The sequence below is a fragment of the Apium graveolens genome, chromosome 9, assembly GCF_009905375.1.
Source record: "Apium graveolens cultivar Ventura chromosome 9, ASM990537v1, whole genome shotgun sequence".
Taxonomy (NCBI): Eukaryota; Viridiplantae; Streptophyta; class Magnoliopsida; order Apiales; family Apiaceae; genus Apium; species Apium graveolens.
Genome location: NC_133655.1, coordinates 289,632,098 through 289,657,150, shown reverse-complemented (window position 1 = coordinate 289,657,150; position 25,053 = coordinate 289,632,098). Strand labels below are relative to the sequence as shown.

Genomic DNA, 25,053 nt, shown 5'->3' with positions numbered 1-25,053 from the left:
TTTTTAATACTTCCATGATATGTTAATGTTTATCATTTCATCCTTCTAACAGAAAGAACCCTATTTCAGTTGGTCCTAGTCTGTTTGAAATATGCAAACAAAAATTTTGACGACAATTCTTAAAGTAATGAAATTTGTGCAAGGCAGAAATATTTAATTTATATATATGCTATTTATTCATTTTTTCATTGATCAAATTGAACCAAGTATATACTGGTATTACAAATTCAAAATATTTATTCTCAAGAATACACTTTTTGATTTTATTGGCGATTCTTAAAATGACGAAATCTGTGTATGGCAGAATTCCAAATTATTTATGTTATGTATTGAAAGTTACATCGATAATAACCAATTATAAACTATATTACTTCAATATATTCATTCGCAATTCAAACTAATCATTGCATCTAGTTTTCCTACATATGCGTTTTTTGTGTAGCACATGATATGGTTATACTATATTACAAATTCAAATTTTTCATTCACAAATCAAAATATTCCTTGCATCAAATTTTCATTGACATCAGTTTTTTTAATGAATGAATCTTATGGGACCTCTACTTTTTTGTTTCATGAATGAAGTCCTGTTGATATGTGTGATGCAAGTACATGTTGTTCAGATGTGCTTTCCCTTGATTATCGAAGCCCACACAATGTTCTGGTACCAATTTCAAATCTGTGTGTTACACCAACACTTACTACTTTTGGTGTGACTCCCTCAGTACAAGCATCATTGGATCTGTCTCTTAGCAGTATCTTTTCATCATCTGTTCCATTCAATTCTTCTGTCAGGTAATGTCAGTTTCTTGAGGTTATCTGTTCACCTGCTTGTTAATGGAGTTCATGCAGATCATGGTGCTCGTATGCTAATGAGTGGTAGCGGCGTGGGAAATATTTCTGGCTTAAATAAAGGAATACAAATGGGAAGCCCAGGAGCTGATGGAATCGCATCATCGTCTATGTTGAATTCTAGAAGCTTGCTTTCTTCTGTCATGGTGGCAATGCCGACCCCTGTCAAAATTCCACCTGGTCTTCTGACTGGCCCAGGAAACTGTATGTTAAGGCCTCCTAAGCCTTCGCATATGATGCAGGTGAGTCCTCTAATACTAAATCTATTATATATCTAGTACACCAACAGGAGGGTTCGATGAGCAAATTAAATCATAAATACTTTAATTAATATCCATAAAATATTTATTTCAATCATTAATACTCATTCATTATTATATAATTAATACAAATTAATTCATATAACCTTTATTACCTCTATTAAAGCATCATTACAGTATTATATATTTCACCATAAAAATATACATACAGAGTACTTAATAAATATATTTTTTTTAACGCAAAGCAAAAAAATTCATTCATTCACCAACTCCAACCTCATACACTCGTAAAATTGATTAGGAACGTCATCACTCCTTCCAAACACCCAATCTGGATGTGAATATGATGCCCTAACAAACACAAATATCTGACCCTAGATGTGTATATGATATGTTAGCAAACACATGAGCTACCATATTAGCATACCGACTAATAAAAATACGATTTAACAATACCTAAAAGCTTAAGATCTCTACAACACTCATAGAATTCGTCACAACTGATCACTTAAAGGCTTAAGAGTACTACAACACTCATCAAATACCTTCCCAAATGGTGAATTCATCACAACGGAGTTTCGAACTTTATAAACAAAAATTTATTTTAAATAAATTAGATGTTAACCCTTACATAAAAATTCTTAAAATTTATGTTATTTCATCAGTAATTAATTAATACCTATTAATTTTTGCGTAATTAATATACATATTTACCTATAACTAATTACTATAAAGATGCATGCATACGTACATACATTAATATATATATATATATATATGCACACACACATACAATATATACATGTGTATATATACATATAATAATTTAGTTAGCGATTTAATTTTTTATATTATAAAATAGAATTGTAATTATTCTTAACTTAAGTTAAATTTCAAAGCAATAATCCATACACTATTAAATATTAAATTTAATAATATAAACAAGTGAATTATGAATATAAGGTAAATTAATTAATAATTAATAATTTCAAATTTCACTGAAACATAAAAATATTGATTTTGAATTAGATTTATGTTTTATAGTAGGTCTATAGATATATAATAATAATAATAATAATAATAATAATAATAATAATAACAACAACAACAAATACACATAACTCAACATGTTAGGCGCCTTTTGGTAAAAAATGAATATGTATGTATGTATCTATGTATGTTTGTGTGTATATATGTAAGAAATTTTAGTTTATGGTATTCATAATTCATAAAATATAAGATCATGTTGGTTTATATTGGTGTTTTGTTGTGTCCTTACATCGTGAATAAATAATGTTGACTAAAATATATAATATTTACAGTATTTATACATGAGAAACTTGAGTACAAAATCATGTAATTTTATAAAAAGTGGCAATACATTTAAATTTATTATTACAAAAATATTATTACTCGTCATCAATCTTAATGATATCGTCACACCCTACCGGTGATTTTTCATTACATGGCTGGCTGTAATATACCATATATTATATTAATACTAATTTTTAGATCTAATATAAACATTTATGAATTAAATATTAAAAAAATAATAAAAAATGTATGTATTAAACATGATATGGGCATCATAACCATTTATACCTCTAATTGAATAAATATTTATATATACTCATATCATACTTTAAGTATTATTATATTTTATGATACAAATAAATTCAAATTTACATGAAAATAATAAATTAAGGACTTTTTTATGTACAAATACAATATAAACTTCTACCTTAATTAAACTTATCAATTACATTCTTAACATAACATAAACATACAAAATGATCCTGATCACATTTTAAACATACAAACACATTACACGGGGTAAAGCTTATATTGTATTCAGGTAGTGGACCTCTAAGATATATTCTTATTTTTCTTTATCATCTAAACTAATTAATTTACCATATTCTCCCTCAAGCGATGTTGCTTCTTTGAAATGCATGGTAGAAAATGAATATATATGTATGTATCTATGTATGTTTGTATGTATGAATATAAAAAACTTTAGTTTATGGTTTTCATAATTCATAAAATATAAGATAATGTTCGTTTATATTGGTGTTTTACTGCATTCTTACAGCGTGAGAGAATAACATCGACTAAAATATATAATTTTTATAAGGTTTATGTATCAAATACAACCAGGAGGCGCCTAACATGTTCAGTAATGTGTATTTGTTGATAGTGTACGAGGGGACATGAAAGGTTACTAAGCTCATTAATATAAATTGAAGAAGATTTAAATTCAAATGACAATTATAAAATAAAATTATATGTGAATAACTTACTGTATTATGCATTAACTTAAAATATTACAAATATTTTTATAATAACCCGCATGAATCACCTTTAGCGGTGGATAACAATAAATGTCACTACAGACCTTTATTTTAAATGTCGAAGAACCTTATTTGACGAATGCTATCAAAACCGAAAATGTACTCATATCTATAAACAAATACGTCATCATTCGAAGACGATCAACGTAAAATATTGTCAACAACTGTAACTAAAATAACATCAATTTGTGCGATTTAGGACATGCCCGTGCATTGCACGGGTTATAAAGCTAGTTAGTTTCAAAATGATAACGACCTGGTTTCATAAGAGTCTAATATTACTTTGTTTCTAACGCTATGTTTTACATTGTTCTTTGAATATATATTAAAAAATTATAAATCGCCTAAATTTTATATTTCCTAAACTTGTATCTCACAGTTTTGATCTAGAATGAACTCTTTAAGTACCAACAAAACTGACTTTTGTATCAAACAAAAATAAATTAACAAGTATATTATCTTCGAAACACTGCTGATTAAAGACATCTCTCTGCATTGGAATTTTTAATATAACCAAGGTCTCAAAAAATACCAGTCTCAAATATGGGACTGAGAATTATGATTCGAAAAGAATATCTGGACCCTGTCTCGTGGAGAATTTTTAGAACCGTCTCAATTTTTAATCAAATTGTGTATTCCTTTCAATTCTGTTTGTTTATGCATTAGATTGTTGGTGTAAATCCTTTGTATTCGAGGTCTCATCCTGAAGAGTGTCTTATGTTAAGAGCAAACTTTATATTTTACACTACTACTTTCATCCTGAAGAGTGTCTTATGGTACTGAAACAGAAAAGTTAAAGGGTAAACATTTGACTTAATTAGCAAAAAAGGGTAAATATTTGACTTAATTAGCAAAAAAAAGCGTAAACATTTGAAAATTTTAATTTTCTAGCAATGGCATTCTGTTGTAAGCATCTCTTTGAAGAACTGAATATCTGAACTTCCATCGCCCAGGGGATCATACTGTTTTTCAGTTCTGTTTTTTTCCTATAAATAACGCATATGTTGCTATTTCCAACATTTTAAAGTTATCATTTTTTATGTAGTAAATTTTCTTTTGTTGTTTCAGCCCACCCAGAATCTAGGTTATCAAAGAGAAATGATGATTCCTGAGCTGCAGATGCAAGTTTCACAAGGGAGTACTGAAGGAGCGTCTCCAATTGGTGTGTCAAGATCCCCCCCAATCAGGAAACTCAGACTCCAGGTCAGTTATATCCACTCCGTCACCTGCCATATCCAATGTCTACAGACCAATCCTTTGCCCTCGGTAATTCTCAGATTCCCCATCTTCAGACAAGTAAAACACGACATCAAGTCCATATGAGTCGCTTGGCTTGAGAAAATCATATTCAGCAGCAACGACAATATGCTACATCTAGTGCTTTGATGCCAGCTGTTCAAGGGCAATCTCAGTTACCATTATCATCTCCGCAATATTCTTCCCAGTTTCAGCCACAGACTTCTATTACACCAGTATCCTTCCCACCCATGACCCCATTTTCAAAGCATTCCCAGAGGCATCAAATACCGCCTCATGGGGCAGGCCAGAATATTAAAATGCATAATCTTCCCAAGAAACATGCTCTTGTAAATGACCTCTCAACTGATTCAGGACGCCAATTTGAGGTGGAAGGGGAGCTGGATTCACCCACAATGCAAGGACAATGATTATATTTAGGGTCGGGAGTGAATTATGTTCAATTTCCAAACGAGTTTGTTACTACTGCTCACCATTCCCTACCACAGCATAAGATGTATTCTGGCCAACTATATCCACATTCTAATGCTGATAATACTAATGAAAACAATGTGGTTTCTATAGTGGCCGCCACTTTCCAAACAGTTGCATCACCTGTTGTACTTTCTTCCAGGCAGCAGCATTCATTACTTCAACCTCGAGCTCAGTCTCAGCCGCATGCTGAACCTGTATCAAATATAGTAGATCAAGCTCATGTGAATCATTAAAAAATCCTTGACCGGAACTGCCAAGTGCTAACCCACCAAAGCAGCAGGATGTACAGGCTCAATCCGATTTGAGCCCTGTAAATAATTACAACTGTCATGGTATTTAGAATGTCCAGAAGAAGCTCACAGTTCCACAGGAAATGATGAGACGGATGGACATCTGATGATTACTCTGAATGTCAACAATACACAATTCAAGGGATAATTTTAGGGCAATTATGTATGTTAAATTTACTGCAGGGCTCTAGGAAGAGAGACCTGAGTAGAGGTAAATGTTAAAGGGCACAGTCTCGCATTTTACATTTTTCTTTTTTCAAATATTTTGTTGATGGGTTTGGCCCTTACAATTTGTTCATGTGCCTGTCTTTGTTGGAGATAATATCCATCATTGTTCTGATCAAAGCCAATTTTGTCTAAATGTTTAAACAATCATCATCAGTTAAAATAGTTAAACTGTTTGTAATTATTTTGACATTGCAAGCACAAATTCACTGAATTATGGGGACTGTAGCATTTGAGTTCAATTACAGGGACTGTAGCAAGCACAAATTCACTGAATGTAGGAACTTAATTTGATATGAGATCAAAGATTCAAATATAGCATTGTTTTGGGCAGTTCTGATATTTTAATACTCACCGAGTGTGCCTGAAAACTACTGTAGTACATATCTCTATCGAAAGGTTAAATGAGATTTGCATCATTTCCCACATTATTCACACCGAAGTTAGAAGTTGGGAGGAGAGATCAAGTTATATGTTTACTTTACTTTCTCCTAAATGAACTGGCTACCCGGACAACACAGTGATGTATATTTTGATTGTTCTCTTAGTTCAATGAAGTTTCGTTTGCTTGGAAAATGGAAATCCAGGATTGCTTGATTGATATGATGAGTGGTGCTACTGAACACAATGCTTCATTGCCTTGACTATGAACAAAGTATATTTTAAGGACGATTTGTCTCCATTATCGTGCAGTTATTCCACAAGCAAGGCAGCCGATAGGGCTCTTGTGGTATAAACAAGTTGAAAATAGTAGGCAATATCCTGCAGTATAAACAACAAAAGCTTGGATGCTGCATGTGTATGCTTTAAGAGCACTACAGACTTTGCTACATCTCTCCCAAACATACCTCTTATTACCAAGAGGAGTCCAATAGGCTAAGCCTTGCAGATTGCTCCAACTTTACACGAAGTGCTCAACTTCAATGACTAATTTCTGATCAATTATCCTCCAGAGTCAGGAAATGGTTCTTTTCTAAAACAGTTGTAGTAACTAAGGCAATTCATACGGTAATTTATTTTATATTTCACATAGAAGCACCAAATCTGATAGTGACATGATTGATTATTGTGAATATTAGATGCTACCCTAGACTCATCAAGTAATATTCAAACCTCCACAAGGTCTCTACGTGACAAAAAGAGATGAAAGGCTGCATTTCACTTTCAACCATGGAACATTTTTACATTGCCAGTTGCATGGCTCACAAAACCACATTGGATTAGTAATATGAAAAATTAACACTATGATACCTAGGGGATGAAATTTATCTGAAGTTCTTAACTAATAATAGATCAAGAGCGTCACACTGTAACTAGTACCCACAACTAATCCAGGCATCCATGTCTTCAGTTAAAGCTATACTTACAGAATCAACATCTCAAGTGACAAAAGCAGCCAGGATGAACAGACGGACATTTATTGCAAAATGATACAAGTACAAGCTCTGGATAATTAACTGGATACATATTAGAGTTCTTGAACGAGAAACGGCACTAATTTCTGTCGTTGAAAGAATAAATTCATATAGTGAGACAGATTCGTTCATTTGGTTCACAATGATTCAATCTGTTCATAGTTGCATTTGTTGTCCATACAATCCACAGGGCTACCATTTCCTTCGCTATGCCAAATATGTTGTAAATTGAGGTCTGTATGTTAGTTCAAATAGGGGGAAGGGAAGAGATCTGGAAAGGGCAGTTGGATAAATGCTGCAGTAAATTTAAAAAGAGGGTAAAAAACACAACCCTAGAATTTCATCCCTGATTCATGTGAACCAAAAGTAGTAAATCACGTAGACCCCTTAACATATGAAAGACTGGTGGTGAAAGCCTTTCAAGTATACCAAGTGGAGTAAATTAGAAAGATTTATAGTTTCATACTACATATTCACCGGCAAGTCAAGCCCAAAATAAATATATATACTAAATATCAAGCAAGTTGTAAAAGATAATCTGCAAATCAGCAAGCTTTTACTAATAATTGGTGATATATTAGAAAGGGCTATTAATGCTGAAGTGAAGTGCCCTTGGACCCGAGGTCCCGAACAAAATGAGTCAAACTTCAACTTACATACTGCACAAATCTCATTGTACAAACTAACTTTGTTCAACACAGAGAGTCAAGTTCAACAATGGTGAGTTTTCAGATAAATATTCTCAACATGCAATCAATTATTATTTATTACTAAGAACTTGCACGAGAGAGGTAAACCTTGGATAAAAAATCAGAAGAAACATGCAAAGAGTAAATGGCAATTAGATTTCTGCCAGTGGTAATGACCGGAAATTGAAAAACTACAGCTCTTTAAATCTATTCTTACATGATTACATCCTATGGAAGACAACACAGAAGCAAAATTATATTACCCAATGCCCAATGGAGAATATAGTAGTCAACTGGTGAACAAGTACAATAGTTCTTTTAAATCCCATAATTCGTGTAGATGTCCATAACCAATTACGAACACACAGCAGATTAATTTGAACATAGTTGCACATACTTGCAGCATTAAATACTCTTCCATTTCTACAGATGATGCAAGGTAACATAAGACACTAAAAAAACATTTGGTTTGCTGTAACACAACTAACTAGTATCAATCAAAATTTCCTAAACTAATTATTAAATTATTTGAAGAAAAGCAGAAGAACCTTGAAAAATCACGGACCCGTCCTCATTTTCTTTGGAGAAGTGTTAAAAGCGTCATGAATGGTATCAACAATCTTTCGCTGTGATTCAATAATCATTTTCATCCTCTTATTCTCCATTTCCATCTCGTATTTAGCCGTTTCCCTCATCATCTGAACCTTCTTCTGCTCCATCATAACAAAATTATCCGCAAACATTCTAATCTGAACAGCCAATTCACGAGTCCCTTGTCCCTCTTGCTCATCCTCACCATCATCATAAACATCATTTCTTGAAACCCCCAAAGCTCTCACATCAGTTTCCATATTACGACAATCACCCCCTCTTACAATGCGATTAATACTTCTCGACTTGTTCAAATTACAACCACGATCACTATCATCATCATCATCATCAGATTGAACAGGACCAGTTTCCATAGAATCCATAAGACCAAAATAAGGCCAAGAATGAGGGTAAGGCTTAAGTCTTTCAGCACGATATCGTTTACGGAGTTTCTCCATCTTATGGCGACACTGAGTAGCTGATTTAGAGGGATGATTAAAACCGCAACGAGAAGCAAGAGCAAGACAAACTTGTTCCCATTGAGAAGATTTGAGCTGACCTTTGTTAAGAGAGTACCATTTATGTTGGTAAGATTTGATTAAATTAATGGTTTCTTGATGAGTCCAAGGAAGGGGTTGTGCTTTTTTCGATATGTTATTACTTGGTGGCGGAGATGATGGAGATGAAGATGCTGATGCTGATGCTGAAGCCATCAAAATAACACAATTCAATTGATTTTGATCGTAATATGGTGGTGATGTGGTGGTTTTAATTTTTCCGGATCCGGGTGGGTTTGGGTCTCAAACTGCAATTTTTTATGAATGAAAGACACGACTACTTCATAATAGGACTTCTCAATTTTGTTTACTTCCAATATCTATGCAAGTTTATTCGAGAAAAAAAATCACAAAATAATCAATTTTTTTAAAAAAAATTAACAAAAAAAATTATTCATAAAAAAATACTTCAGTGCTAAACTCCAACTGACAGTTGGTCGGCTAGCCTAAAATTGACCAATTTTTGTTAATTTATATAAAAATAGGTTAATTTATGTTCAATAATTATAATCTTCTTTTCTGAAAATATGCAAGTATACTAAAAAACTGTATTATATGTTTTCATGTTTACCCGTATTATTTATATTAGTTTTTATATTTGTTTGAAGAATAATTCATGTTATAAATGAAAATAAAAGATTATTGCATTAAATTTTGAGATAAACGATTATCACTAGGAAAAGAAATGGAAAGAAAGCTATTAACGTGAATGGAGGGAGTATTCATTATTTTAGAAGAACCTTCACCTACAAAATCATCTTATAACGTCCATGGCTTGACCAGAGTAGTTGCAGGAGTTACAATGAAGAAATACTATCTGTAATTCTGTATCGTCAAATATCCTCGCACAGAGCTTCAACATCAAGGACCATGAGTTTCATTCACACAAGTTAGATCACAGTGGAATCATGTCCTTGTCAACTCAAATACAAATCCATGTCTCCCTGAACTTATCAAAGGACTATACTTTAAAAAAACACTATATTCCACATTACAAAGATACAATGTTATCTGCAAATGACACAAGTAGAGTTGCAAAAAACTTACTTGATATCAAAAACATTCCAAGAATCATATATATACCTCATAATCTCTACTTTTGTCAATGTATATTTTGGTATTACCAACATAAATGAACAAGCTTTAAAAGTGTATCTTACTATGTACAATAATAAGAAAAATGTTCTTCCGAAATACACTGTCTTCAATGACATCAACCAGATTGCAGCTCTTATTAACACCATCTCAACGATATCAACCAGATTGCAACTCCTTCCTATCTTATTACCAGAAAACTATGTCAAGGAATAAATACTCAGTCATTCAATGACATCAACCAGATTGCAGCTCTTATTAACATCATCTCAACGATATCAACCAGATTGCAGCTCCTTTCTATCTTATTACCAGAAAACTATGTCAAAGAATAAATACTCAGTCAACGGTGTCGTAGAGAAAGAGATCCACATCAATTGGCAACAAGATAATTTAAACTTCACCTATAGTTACGGTCATGTACTCTTCTGGCCAACCTTTTTTGAAGATATCCATTTCAGACAAGGGCAAAAAAGCCTTGAAGCCCTTTGATGCCTGATGGTAAGATATTCTTATATATGAAAAAAAATTGTTTGTAATAATTAGTAATGTCTCTCTTCAATGTTGATAAGACTTGGAACTTCTTGACCAGCATGAATTTGTCCCCTGAATTCCACAGAACAAGTATATTAGCATAGACAAAGTACTGCAATTAAAACTATGCACTATCATTTGAAATGTGCGTGATATATACAAGTAAAATAAATACCACGTATATTTATGTTGCAGCTTTTCAGTTTACAAGTAATGAAAGGAAAGTCAAAGACCAGACGGAAGCTTCAGAACTATAAAAAATGTGACTGCACTTAAACCATCTTTCCCTCGCTGCAACTGACATCGAGTTACTATATGTGAAAGGATGGATCTGCGTATAATATAGCAGTTGCCTCCATTTCACAACTCCCATTTTATAGTTTGGGTTGTGGAATGGGGAAGGAATAAAATGAAAAATAGTAAACAAAATTCAAGGTGAAAAAAAGGATGTAAGAGCGAAGAGTGAACGAAAAAGTGGGAGTGCAAACTTTGTATGATGAAGTTCGGTAGGAAAATGTGTAAAAAGGATTATGTAGCATTCCTTATAGAATTGGTGGTCTGAGTTCTATTTTAGATTGCTAAAAAAATATCGCAGGAAGGAATGAAAATTATAAACATATACCGATACATTAGTACTGATTTCATTCCATTCCTTCTCAATTTCTATCACTCCAATTAAACACAACACTGGTTACAGCTTCGAAGGGCATCGTCTACTTACATTTACGCTGTTCTCTTTTAAACTCTCCATTGACTCGGCAAGTTCCATTTGTTTTGATGCTGTTGCAAGTAATGCCTGCAGAAGGAGAGGGAAATTTAAGTTCCAGCTTTGTCCTTATATGAACTACTGAATACATGCTAGGGGTAACTTACTTTCTTTGTCTTCTGCAAATCATATTCAATTGATTTAATACGATTCAGTGACTCAAGTAGTATGTCATCCTTTTCAGGAGGTATACTTGTAGGTTTATTGACAAGCTCAGTTACCAATGACTCTAAATTTTTTAATCTTTTCCAGCATGGATCAAGATGGTCCTCTTCTTTAGCTTGTGAAATCTGACGGGACCGATTTTCCAATGATAATTCAGATCCAATTTTGCGTTTCTCCTCATCTTTCCTTACAATATACTTGCCCATACCAACTAGTATGAAATATATACACGCTAAAAGTTTGCATATGTGGTCAACTATACTTGTAATGCACTTCTTCAACACCCTTCCGTGTCCAACATTACTGATCAAAGCAGCTATTGCAAGGGTCAAAAGGAATACATTAGTACCTCACGCTCACAGTAAATATCATAACTTTGCAGTGCAAAACAATCACGTTTTCTAGGATTAGGCTTAATCAATGGTCACTTACTTGTTGGATTTACATATACTGTAGACACCCCACAAGATTTTTCGACTGGGCTATGGATAAATGTAGAATCTCTTGTTGCTTCCTAAGACAATAAAAATACAAGCAGATAAATCAAAGCATCAACCTGATGTGTACTTGCACAACAATTATATAAGATGAGAGCAAATACGCCTTTCGTCTGATAGACACTTAAAGTAGCTTGTTTGTCATTTAGTTGTTTAAAGTGAATTTACTATTATATTAAATACATTATACATAATCATCAGTAAGAAATTCACAATAATAAATAGTGAGGCTAGTCGGAACTCTAAAAATAAAATGTTAAAGGTACAAGATACCTACTTGAGAATGAATCCTAGGCTGCATGATACCAGAAACTGAGAATCTTGCTTCTGATCCTGAATCAGCAGAAACAATTTCTGAACTCTGACGCTATCAGTTACAGAGAACCAAATTTACAATTAGACGGCTGCATATTACTGAAAGGTTTAGGTCTACATTTATTATTTTAAATATCAACTGCACACCTTACGAACATAAGACTTGGCTTCTAATTCATCAATATCAGAAGAACTACTAAATTTTCCGAGAAACATTGCTTCTTCAATATGTACTAGCTGCCATAAAAAATTAAATGAGCAACTAATGATTAGTCACGATCATGACTACAGAACCAAAATTTAAATATACATACCTTCATCAATTCCGGGTCATTCCATGGTCCCTTTTCCGATCTAAGACACCCACCTTCATCTGGGCACGAGCACGTTCCCCCAAGAAATACTGGCAATTGACTGTTGATAAAAAAAATAATTATAAGAAAAGGTGCATAAGAAATTACAAAAACGCTTCAAACACATGTAGCTCAGACCTGCTAAAAAAATAAAAATTAGAAACTCTAACCTTGGTTCAACAACTTCAAACAACTGCTTCTGAAATTTGTTTCCCACAACCTGAGGATTAGCTCAATCATGAACAGTTCTAAAACCGTCAACAGTATATAAATGCCCAAAAATCATTATCATCTTACATGTATCTTTGCTGTCGTTCTTGGATCCAGAAATCCTTTCGCTGTATTCCATAGAAACTTGAACCCGCTACCAGCATTAACAATATACATCTGATTTAAGGTCTAAAAAGTATACCAAATTAGATTAAAAGAACTTTAAAAAAAAAGACAAAACAGAAAATAGATTCAAATATCTGTGACTTGAATCAATTAAGCACCTCAGGATAGTTTTCTCCATCTATTTTTTGCATGCGCATAACTAGATCATGTGCAACTTTGCCAAAACTCATCCAGTTCTGCAAAATTAACACATATTCAAAATTGTTGAAGAACGTTCAAAATGGTGCTATGCATAGATGAGACTTCTAAGCTAACCATTCCCTGCACATCCAGTATTGTGGTAGTAGAATCTACATGCCTCCTTGCTGCAACTGAACATGCTGGAAACTTTTCAGCAAATGTTTTCTCGAACCCCTGGACGTGATACTTTAAGAATCTATCGACTGTGGTCACACTCATCAGCTTACTAGGTTCAACTTTTCCGAGTCTTTCTATATAAACAGGTCGTCCTGCTCGGTCTACACCATGGAAACCATGTGGATAATATCTCTGAACATCTTCATGTTCATCATATACAAAATCCTAACGGATCATTGCACAACCAATCGGTTAGAGAACATTACTATAACATATCCCAAAAAGTGGATTCTCCCAATTCAAAAGTCATTAAATATATTATAGTGATGCAAAGGAACAAACATTCTGAGTTGATTAATTCACTCTATTTTTTCCAAGGGTGGTCAGATGAGAGGCGAAAAATTTTAGTTTGCAATATTGCAGCCAATATTGAGCATTGGTTGCTCATCTTGGCCAAGATCCAGACTGCAGGCATCCAAAACCATTTTATATTTTGGTGTGTGTGATGTGGGAGTGGAGAAAGAAAAAATGACATGCTAAACCCTTATGTTCCTTTTAGTTGGGGAGAATGGAATATAATGGAAAATTGGGAACAGGATTAGAAGAGAAAGCATGGAGGTAGGAGGAAGAAGTGAAAGAAAATGAGGGTGTTCAAACTTTCCATGATGAGATTTTTAAAGAGAATGAGTTGGATGGAGAATGGAGCATTCCTTCTGAATTCCAATTTTATAATAGCATCACTCCCAAATCCAATTCATTCACCTTAATGAAACACAACATTATGCAACTTTTTAGTCAAACAGATTCTACAACTTATTACCTGTATGATAAAGTCAACTCCATTCTCCCTCCTCCAGTTTAGCATCTCCGCCCACATATGGATTGTCTTATCAAAATCAAACTTCCTGGCCTTTAAAAATCTGCAGACAACCATAAATTCCCTAAGCATTTGACTGGAAAGCACAGGATGGCAGAAAATTATTTTGGTGATAGTTTGTTCACTACGTAAGTATAATGAGTTGGCCAGGACAAAACTTTGTTCACCACCGGAAAACAGATGAAAGACGTGTCAGCCATCTAAATTTATAGTAAAAATACATTTAATGCAACCCAGTGGTTCTAGGTTCAATTCCAAGCAGGTGTGAGGGTAATGATTGTTTACACTGCAAATTTAAAGCTCGCAAAAATAAAAGACTGGAAATATGGGTTTGTGAGATTACCTTATAGTTTTTAGTTTTTCTCCTACAAAAGTACTTCTCATTGTTGGTACGAACAATTATATAAAGTTTAGTAGTAGAGTAAAACTTGTTCTCCAGACTTTATCCTAGATGGCTTTAGTCTTTGCCTATTCTAAATGCTTGGCAGCAAGAAAACAATGAAGAATAATTCAAGATCTCCTGATTTCAATATGATACGGACAAGTCATCATACTAGAACCAAGTCATTTATTATTCTCTGCATTCTGTTACAGCTCAGTAAGCAACCTTAACATTTTTTAGAATAATTCCAGAAGGGGTGGTATTCTTCAAACATCGTCAATGAAAGATATTAGATATTACTAATTAACCTTTTGTAATGGACAGCATTATTTCACACTTGTTTATGTCCTCCATCCCCAAACAGATAGTTGTACTAGAATAACTAACCACTATTCAGTGCCTTGAGCAATACCTAAAAGAAGTTATGTCTAAAATTGGCAAAACAGTAATACTGTGGCACCCATCTTTCAGAATTTGGAGTGTTTCTTAATGCGGTATTATTCACAACATTTATAAATTCCCGTGACTCACACTATGTATTTGGCTGACATAGTACTCGCCTTTCCAGGTAATTCTTTCCTTTTGGTCCAATCCTTTGTTCTATCAATCTATAATTTCAATAGGGTAATTAGAAATCACATCTGACAAGAAGCTCTTGCTGCTCTGAAAAAGCTATAACTGTAAGCATCTACTTCTTTCTACAAACTTACAAAGTGGATTAAAATTAAAATGGTAAAAAATTTCTAGAAGAAATTTAATGAGGATTACAGACTCACACTGCAATCAGTGATAGATCATCAAACATTTGGCCTATAAAAGTAATCATAGTATACAGAAGGTTTATGTCAAATTTTAGAGGATTTTATCATCTTGCACAAGACCAAGATGAATATACCTTTATATACATAATAGTGTAATGACTAATGATCATTATGATTCGGAATCAATATGAGCCTTTCGTTTTTTGCAACCTTAGATTTGTAGCAATCAAGATGTGAGAGAGTCTAGGCAAATTATGAATATCAAACCATTTTAAGGACAACAAATATTCATGATACACAATGTATATCTTTTATTCGTCATATGTATATTAATATAGACAACTTGCCTCAATATAGTGTGGTAATCATCATGGCGAGGTGGGAGCAGATCTTTCTCAATCAATATTTGGCGAAATGCATTCACAGACTCCTCTTCTTTTTCGTCTCGATAATCATCAATAGAAATTGATGCATACCGGCAATGAGCAACTCTGCTACTCCGTCGCCTTAGAGTATGTGAAATCTTATTGGAAGCATTCATTGCTTTCTTCTTTAGAGATCTAATCCGAATTCTTTTCTTCTCATCCTCAGAAATCTCAAAATCAGATCTTCTAGCTCTCTCCTCTTCTCCTAAATCAATTCCAATCAATCATCATAAACTCAGTGTGTAAAGACTTGAATTCTATTTATAAACAATACAACAATATATCTGATAAACTAGCAGTATATTGAAATAAATACCTGACATTGTTTTTTATCCCCAAAATTAGAGTCTCGGGAAAATAATCTGCAACAAAATAAGAAGTAAAATATATTAATACCCGTAACCGGAAAACAAACACGTCATATATAAATATCATGGATCTAAGAATATTCTGAGCTCAAAATCTGAGCTAGATTGATGAAGACAGTCACAGAATAATCGATAAATAATGAAATAATCGACAACATAACAGGCAGCAGAAATGATGAATAGAGACAGGAATATAGTCCATCCCGAGTATTTCAACCACAAAAATCCACAAAAACAGATCACAAACTATAAACAAGGCATATATTCTTCTAGACACGCATATTAAAAATTAGAAATAATTCAGCAACTAGTGCACATTTCTATGAGGAGGAATAATCAACGGTCAATATCATAAAATTACCTCAAAATCAACCGCATTCATATGAAGAATACGATCAGCTACACATAAAATCGAGAAAATTCGGCTCTCAATAGTTGATGCGAATGGTATAGATCTCTCTCAATTTCTCTCTAATCTCTATCTCTCTCTCCCTCGCAATTTCTCTCTAGTCTCTCTCTCTCAAACAACAACTAACAAGTTGCAGTAAAGTAATCGTGAAAGCGTAGGATGGCGTGACTTTCTGGTTACGAAGCCTCCTCCGCTTCGTGTTTGTATAAAAATATATATGTATAAAAAGGAATGTATAGTAAATTAGTAGTACTAATAATGAAATGAAGGCTTTTTACTTTTAGGAGCAAAAGAGAATAAAACAGGAGTATTTCAGAGCCAATTGCTATATTATATTTTTAGTATTTAGTTTTCCTGGCTTGAAAATTATTAATAAATTGTAATATTTCACTGTCAATTGTTCTCTCCTTGTAGATATTTATATACACTATTATACATACTTTTACAGAAAGTGACGGTAACGTCGGTGATCTGGAAGCGCCGTTTGATTGCGTAACGCCGGCGATTGGGGAACTTGTTTTTCCTGTTTATAACCCCCCTCTTTAACGTTTTGTTTGATGAAACGTCTCCCTCATTGTATCTGACGGAGATTCTCAAGTTTTTAGATGGGCTCGGCAGCACCGCCACCTAATTTATTTTTATTATTTTCTTCCTATTTTTCACATATTATTTCCTAATTCTAAATTCTAATTGCTATTAATGGAGGGGTCACTAAAATACCACTGAAAAATTACTATTTTCGGTGTCACATTTTAAACATTTATTCTCGTTATTTTTACGGAAAGTACATAAATAAGATTAATTTTGTTGTTTCCATTTTTAAATAACCAGCAAATAGGTTATATAATCTCAAGTTCATGACTTTTCAACGAAAATTAAAATAATGTGTCCTAAAGATCATAAATCGATTTTAGTCTATTAATTTAGTTGTGAAGTTTGAATTCTAGGTAGATTAAAAAGCTAATATTTCCGGTACTCATATATGTATTCAACTATATAAATTTCAAACTTTTAATATTATAACAAAGTTAACTTTCCTAACATATAACTATAGTTTTATAATCATGTAAATAATGCAAGCACCGGGTATTATATAATTCAAAAGTAATATAAAGCAAAGTTAAGTTTATTTGCTTTACTTTAATTCCAAGATATTGCAAATACTCTGAATATAGTTCATGGCTGAATCGGATCACAATACTACTCGTTTAGTCCGGGCCCGAAAATCTGGACCGATCCGATCCGGTCCGGTCAAAACCCGGTTAACTAATATATTTTTACGATGATCTAGTTGCTAACATATGTATTTTCGGAATCTCTAATAATACTCGATCCGATTTAAATTAGAAAAAAATTCAGCCCAATCCGATCCGGCCTGAAAAAAAAGTCCGGTTAGGCCCGTCTCGAGGGCCCAAACGGGCTCTGACATTTTCGGAAAACCCGGTCCGGTCAAAATCAAAGCCCGAAAAGCTCGGTCCGGTCAAAACCCGGACTTTTTAAGGCCTGGTCAAAACCCGGCCCGGTGGGCCTTTTGTGCATCTCTATTTGTCCTCCAAGTTTATGGCCAAACTGTCCGACTTAAATTAAAAGTAATCTTAAAAATTTATACAAAAATAGTTATAAAATGATGTGTCATGACATGTGTCATAATTTATTCGTGGATGCATATGAATAAACGGAGGATTTCATATTATTTTAAGAAAAAATATTTTTTATAAAATATTTGAGAAAATATTTTTATAAAACATGTTAAGATTATATGAATTGATTGACCTATGTTTTTGAAATAAAAAACATTTTATGAACTAGAAATTAAAATTTGTCATGTAAATATACATATTATATTATTGACATAATATTAAAAATTTGGTTGTTACTCCTTCTTCACTCAATTTAGAACCATCTCATCAAATTGATGAGAACCATTTAATATAATTTTAAAAATTATTATTTAAGTAATATAAGATTTAATCAACAACTATATACTAGTTGATATTTACAAAACTCCATATATAGTAGTTAATTATTATTATTGACATTTTATTTCCACAAAACATGGGCCTCAAATTGAGTATGCCACTTGCACAAAGTATCAATCAATGGTAGAATATACCGTATCAAAAATTTATTAATCCGATTACAAATTTAATTCAATCATATATGCGAGTGTGATGCAATTTAAAATTCCGCATATTAGTAGAGATGCACAAAAGGCCCACCGGGCCGGGCCTTGACCGGGCTTTAAAAAGCCCGGGACTTAAAAAGCCCGGGCCGGGCTTTTCGGGCTTTGACTTTGACCGGGCCGGGCCGGGCCGGGCTTTCCGGAAATTTCAAAGCACGTTTGGGCCCTCGAGGCGGGCCTAACCGGGCTTTTTTTCGGGCTGGATCGGATCGGGCCGGACTTTTTTCTAATTTAAATCGGATCTAGTATTATTAGAGATTCCGAAGAATACATGTGTTAGCAACTAGATCATCGTAAAAATGTATTAGTTTACATGGAATATTTTAGGAAAACATTACTTCGTTGAAAACATTTAAGTTCCGCAAAAAATAAACATGTTTATATAAAATATTTTATCATTGTTATGATAACAATGATAACAATGATATCATTGTTATGATAACAATGATATCCAAATATTCATGACAATGATATCCAAATATATATAGTGTACTTATTATATCTTCTTTCATTATTTATGTAACGAAGTATATAAATAATATTATTAATCACAAATATGTAAATATATATGTGTTTAAAGTATTATTTATATGTATAGTAAATGTAAATTTATAAATATATAAGAAAATATATTAGAATAATCAGATTATAACCGGGCTTTTTCGGGCTTTTAATCGGGTCGGGCCGGGCCGAAGCCCAGGCTTTTAACCGGACCGGGCCGGGCTTTGCCTAAAATTATAGGGCCCGTCGAGGCCCGAAGCCCGGGCCGGGACCGGGCCGGGCTTTGACCCGGCCGGGCTTGACCGGGCTTTGACCGGATCGGGCCGGGCCAGGTTTTCGGGCTCGGGCTTTTTGTGCATCTCTACATATTAGTAACTTGGATTGTCTCTGTTGCCTCATGCTTTGTCAAACACTAAAGACATCTTTAGTTATCTGAAATCTCTTAAGATGTCAAGCCACGAAAAAATCCCCTAATTAATGTTATTCATTGCCCCATAAAAACCATAGCAATACAGAACATAATTTTCATGTGAATACGTTAACTCTGCAAATTACACAACAAGACATGAAAAATATAGCATATAATCTTATTCTGCAGTCTTGCTTAATATATGTAATGTACTAACATCCATCAACCGTGATATTCAACCAAAAAAACTGATATGCTTAAAGATTCAGCCTATTAACAATTAAGAGTTAAAGAGTCATTATTAATATTGTGCAGGATTACATCTTATATTGAATCGGGGGTGATCACGGTAAGGGCGGTGCAGGCATCAAGACAACTGATGCTGGAGTAGAAACTCTGGAGGAACCCAATCCGGGTAACTTGCAATCGTCTCTGGCTATGTCAGTTGCCTCATCAAGCATCAAAGTCAACTAATCTTCAAAAGGCTCTGAAGAATCTAGCAATCTCTCTATAATTTAGACAAGAATCAACAGCTGGACGATCATGTGGTTGGCTTCCAAAGGCTTCTACACAAGAGGTATTAATGTAGCTGCTGAAGAAATTCTAACATTAGCTTTCTGCATTGTGTACTGTTATTTATTCAAAAATAAGATTTCGAAGCAAAAAAAAAAGTATCATCTCAACTAAAGCAGATGTACTAATACCCAACTCCACTACTTAATTCGTGTTTACTTCCATCTGATCTGTCGTTTAGGGAGTGATTCGCCTGGAAAAATGTAAGTTATCTTCGAATGTACATGTAAGATGAAGAACCATGTCGCCATCACAATTTTCAATAGTGTCAATACTCCTGAGCTTCTTTAATTTTGTCAACTCGTCTATATCTTCAGCTAGTTGAAACTGTGGGGTTTCTGGTCTAACCATAAACTTCTTGAATACTTTGAACCATTCCACAACATCAATTGGTTCATCATTGCAGGTAATATCGATTCCTTTTAGTCCTACCAAGGCTTCTAAACAAAGGGAAACAATCTCTTGATTTTCGTGACATTCTTTCAGCAGATTCCAGAAGGGCTCAACACACCTATTCCTCATGTCTCTGTCAAAAAAATAAAGGATCGAAAGATGTTATATATGATAAGAATAAAGGATCTTTTTGTTTCTCAAACATACCCAATCTGATCAGGGCCAGCACCATGTATGGCATTTGAAATTGCCCAAGCAGCCTCCTTTTTCACATCAAGGGACTCGTAATTTTCAACAATATGGACAAGAGGGTCAATCAACTCGAAATCAATAGCAGCCTGTTAAACATAGTCACAAGAATAAGATAGTTGCAACTAATTACAAACAAAATATACCTGAGAGGACTACTCTAACAAATCGTGCAAAAATGATAATCATGCCAATTCAGTTTTTGAAACAACCTAGAATAAATCGTAACTTCACAGTAATTTAAAATTTTCAACACTAACCTTTATATGGTCTTCCTTTCTAGCAGCTATGTTTGAAATGATCCAGCAAGCATTCTTCACAATGTATTTATCCTTGTTGCTTAACCAGACTTTGAAGAGGCACAATCCCTTTTTGATTATAACCTGGAGAAGTTAGAAGTCTGAGTATATAAAACAAAGAGCAAACAAGCATGTAGATGGAGTCAGAGAGAGACCCACGCAAACTAATGAACACATATATGGTGAATTACTTTATATTCTAGTACAGTATTTACATTTGTTACTTAATCATACCTGATCAATATCATCATCACTACCGCATCTCACGATACTTCCCAGTGCTGCAGCTCTAGAAATATTCAGGACATGACACCTGAAACACAATTAGTTAATGTAAAAGTAAAACCAAAGATTGCAGCCAAGAAAAGAAAATAAACCAAATCCTTACAAATAAGGTTTTTCGATGAGACATTCAAAATATTCGTTTTCAAATATAATCTCTTCTCTTCCTTCACAGAGATATACAATTCCCGCACATCCAGATGGATAAATATCTGAATGTTCGCTTTTAAGAAGCTCCATGAGAGCACGAACAACCAACATCAGCTGCCAATGTTTGAGAAATAGTTAAAAAACGATGAGGGGAATGCTTTAAATCGCTTTATAAAGGACTGAAAACATGGTACGCAAAATAACCTTATCACATGGGAGTTTTGGATTGATTTGACAAGCAACTGCCGACGTCCGGCCGCTGACACATAAAACGTCATGAACCGTGGATCTATCGGTTAGAAAAGAAACTAAAAGTTCCAAAGCTTCGTCAGGAAATTTAGAGTATGTTATAGCTATAGTGTGTAATAGCCACAGACCCTGCATGTTCACAAATCTCTCTGAGTAAACCAACCAACCATGCATATAGTGATATAGCATTCTGCAACATATTCAATGTGTAAATTTAGAAGTGATGAGAAAAAATAACTTATTTTTTTTACCTGCACGCGCACTTGATGAACTTGGGAGCGTATGAGGTCCAAAACAATTGAATCTGTGATATTATCTATTACCACATTCCCGCTCCTCGAATAAGCAATAACAAGTTGGAGGATGATAGCAACACGTGACTGGAACTTTGGGTTGTGTTCATGCTCCAGCAACTTAATGAGGTGCTTAATAAAATCATGCTATAGTTCATCGCTCAACCTGGGATCTGTTATGTCAAAATTATTTGGTTAATAAGAAAACATTTGAATAGAATTTAAAAATTAACAGCTAGCTAGCTTATAAAACCAACCAACATTCTCTTGTTTGAATCATTTTGCAGAGCTCTTTGGTCTCATCAACCCCGCCTTGAGTGTTGATACAACCAGTTAGCTCATATATTTTTTCTCTCTGCAAATGTTTATAAATATCAAAACAAAACAATGAAAGGTTAAGGAGTTGTCTCGTGCAAGAAACATGGTCAAGAGTTCAACTCGTAATTATTTACCAGAAAAAACAAAGAGATCTGTGACACACCTTTTGTTGAGTAACGACATGCAATTATTTAACAAAGGGTGAGCTGTGATAGTACATATGGCTCCTAGAATGACCGGGTCCGGACTCCTGACTCTATCCAATCTCGCTTACCCTTAGTCCGGAGTAATTGTTTCCAGCGACCTAATCCTTGAAAGCCCCAATACGTGAGACATATGCCCAAACGCGTGGTAGAGACAGCTGTCATTGATCAATCATGAGAATAATCAGAGCACGTGTTAGAGGATCCTTGAAACATTTCTCAACTATTTCCATCCTCACACATGTAAGGCATCCATCCCAGTCAGGTGTCCTCCGCTACCAGAACCAACGACTATGATTCAAATGTACCAACCCCTAAATTCTACCTTTGGGCTATAAATAGCCCAAAGAGAAAAGGTTTTAAGGTTAATCACTCTCATACACTCATATACACACATAGCCACCATGCATTCCTATCTATCTTCATCTTCACCAAAGCGAGTTCTTACTCTCACATCGGAGGCGCCGCGGGACCCAAACCCCCCTTCCGGTGTTGTTTTGCAAAAACCCACAACAGCTACACCACAAACGCAACAAGGATTCAGGCGCGGCGTCGAAGAAGCGGCCCCACAAACCGGAGTTATCATTTGGCGCTAGAAGGAGGGGATCTCTATCCTTGGGTTTCGGTGCCCCTGGATTCACCTTTACCAACAAACTCTTAAAAGAATCCATTTATTTAATTTGTAAGAATCCAAGCAACCTAGCTCTCATGACTACGAATATTGTTTATTTAAGCCACATTTGTGTGTGCTCATTATTTTAGACCACGTTTGTGTGAGCCCAGTTTCGTTTATTTAAGCCATGTTTATGTGTGCTATAGATAGTTTTGATCTTTTAAGATCCCCAAGCTTAGGGCTGTAAACGAACCGAGTCGAGTCGAGTTTTTCCTTAAAGAGTTTGAGTTCGAGTTTTTTCTTAACAAGTCGAGTCGAGTTCAAAAAGTTTAATGATCAGATTTTCATGTTCGAACTCGAGTTCTTTAACAACCGAGTTGAGTTTGAGTTGTTCACGAACTGTTCAAGTCGAGTCGAGTTCGAGTTGGTCATTAATTTTTTTGGGTCTTTTTTCACAATATAGTCCAAACAAGGCTCAACCCGAATAAAATAAAATTTAAGCCCAGTCCAATTAGGAAGACACGGGTAGAGAATAGAGCATGTTCATGTATATATTTAGATTTTTTTATGCATATTGCTTATAGAGTCGAGTTTGAGTCGAGTTTAACGAGTCGAGTCGATCTCGAGTCGAGTTCGAGTCGACCACTTGTAAAACTCGGATCGACTCGATAAGCTAAACGAGCACATTTTCTTATTCGAACTCGAACTCGATTACTTAACGAGTCTAGTCGAGTTAAATGAGTCTAGTCGAGCCTAACGATCAGCTCGGTTCGTTTACATCCCTAACCAAGCTTGCTTTAATTTGCATATTGCCTTTGTGTTTTAAGTGCTAGCTGCACTTATTCTACGATATTGTTAACCAGTTCCAGAAAGTTATTTGAACCAGTCCAGGAAGTTGTTTGTTGTTGTTCTGGATAATTTTCACTATTTTCAGAAAAAATAAACCTTAGATCGATATTGATAGCTTGAAATATTGGTCAGTTGTTGTTGCTACATTTGAAACAATGGAAAGAACAGGAAAGAGTACCGTTGGGAGACCCTTTGCGAGTACCCATGTTCAGGATCGGGACCACTCCCAGGCACAGGTACCGGGGGCCGACCGAGATACCCTCCAGAAGCAACCATTGACACATACCCCTGTTATGGAAAGGGTAATAACACCCCGGGATGCAAGGAACCTCATTGAGCTGGACCAATATAAGTACACCAATGTCTCAGTCGCTGAGGAACACATGGCCAACCTAACCAGTAATGAACTAGCTGAAGCAATCGGGCTCTACAGCCAGGAGCAAGCCCGGGCCCAGGAGGAAGCCGAATAAGAGGAGGAATCGGAAGAGTCCAGGGACTCCTAGAAATCCCGGAGCTCTGGCTTCGACCGAATTGGAGCTAAGGGGACGAAGAACTAGAAGGATAAAAATTGTAAGAAAGAAACAGAAGCAGCCAAACAAAAGAGGTTAAAAGAGATGAAAGAACATATCAAAAAGGAAGAAGAAGCAAAGCTTGAGCTAAAAATTAAAAAAAGAATACAGCTAGAAGAAGAGAAGCTACTGGCCAAGTCCAGGACAAAGAAAACCCGGGGGGACCCCACCCCCGAGTTCATTTCTGATGATGATGAGGAAAAGCAGAAGGACCTCAAAGATATGATCTATGAGCTGCAAAGAAAATTGGACAATGACTCTGGAATGGAAGTTGGGGAGACCCTGACGCCCTTCGGCCACTCCTTAGAAGCTATTCCCCG

General features: G+C 34.7%; 3 protein-coding genes across 8 annotated transcripts; all 3 read right to left on the bottom strand.

Annotated features, from left to right (window-relative positions):
* Positions 1-6,905: 6,905 nt before the first annotated feature.
* Positions 6,906-9,245, bottom strand: LOC141682642 (trihelix transcription factor ENAP2). Of its 4 annotated transcripts, none has more exons than XM_074487347.1 (2): positions 8,362-9,245; positions 6,906-7,419 (listed from the first exon to the last, which is right to left on the bottom strand). In XM_074487347.1, exon 1 carries the CDS (start codon positions 9,115-9,117, stop codon positions 8,371-8,373), a length of 747 nt encoding a protein of 248 aa, XP_074343448.1. In that variant the 5' UTR covers positions 9,118-9,245; the 3' UTR covers positions 6,906-7,419; positions 8,362-8,370. The 4 variants fall into 4 exon arrangements, with proteins under 4 accessions (XP_074343448.1, XP_074343450.1, XP_074343451.1 ...); XM_074487349.1 differs by having other exon boundaries at positions 6,908-7,331; XM_074487350.1 differs by having other exon boundaries at positions 6,908-7,326.
* A 683-nt stretch (positions 9,246-9,928) lies between these two features.
* On the bottom strand, positions 9,929-16,908 carry LOC141683623 (phosphatidylinositol/phosphatidylcholine transfer protein SFH9). Of its 3 annotated transcripts, XR_012560380.1 has the most exons (16): positions 16,554-16,907; positions 16,141-16,186; positions 15,747-16,029; positions 14,200-14,299; positions 13,338-13,604; positions 13,181-13,258; positions 12,984-13,085; positions 12,857-12,906; positions 12,648-12,747; positions 12,481-12,570; positions 12,296-12,385; positions 11,954-12,035; positions 11,464-11,837; positions 11,312-11,386; positions 10,461-10,662; positions 9,929-10,375 (listed from the first exon to the last, which is right to left on the bottom strand). XR_012560380.1 is itself a non-coding variant. In XM_074488356.1 (15 exons), exons 2-15 carry the CDS (start codon positions 16,145-16,147, stop codon positions 10,615-10,617), a joined length of 1,740 nt encoding a protein of 579 aa, XP_074344457.1. In that variant the 5' UTR covers positions 16,148-16,186; positions 16,554-16,908; the 3' UTR covers positions 9,929-10,614. The 3 variants fall into 3 exon arrangements, 2 of the variants coding, with proteins under 2 accessions (XP_074344457.1, XP_074344456.1); XM_074488356.1 differs by having other exon boundaries at positions 9,929-10,662; positions 15,747-16,023; positions 16,554-16,908; XM_074488355.1 differs by having other exon boundaries at positions 9,929-10,662.
* Positions 16,909-19,925: 3,017 nt separating this feature from the next.
* Positions 19,926-22,023, bottom strand: LOC141686581 (importin subunit alpha-1b-like). The gene is made up of 6 exons (XM_074491604.1): positions 21,844-22,023; positions 21,596-21,753; positions 21,442-21,520; positions 21,169-21,291; positions 20,867-20,997; positions 19,926-20,792 (listed from the first exon to the last, which is right to left on the bottom strand). Exons 1-6 carry the CDS (start codon positions 22,021-22,023, stop codon positions 20,444-20,446), a joined length of 1,020 nt encoding a protein of 339 aa, XP_074347705.1. The 3' UTR covers positions 19,926-20,443.
* Between the last annotated feature and the right edge of the window lie 3,030 nt (positions 22,024-25,053).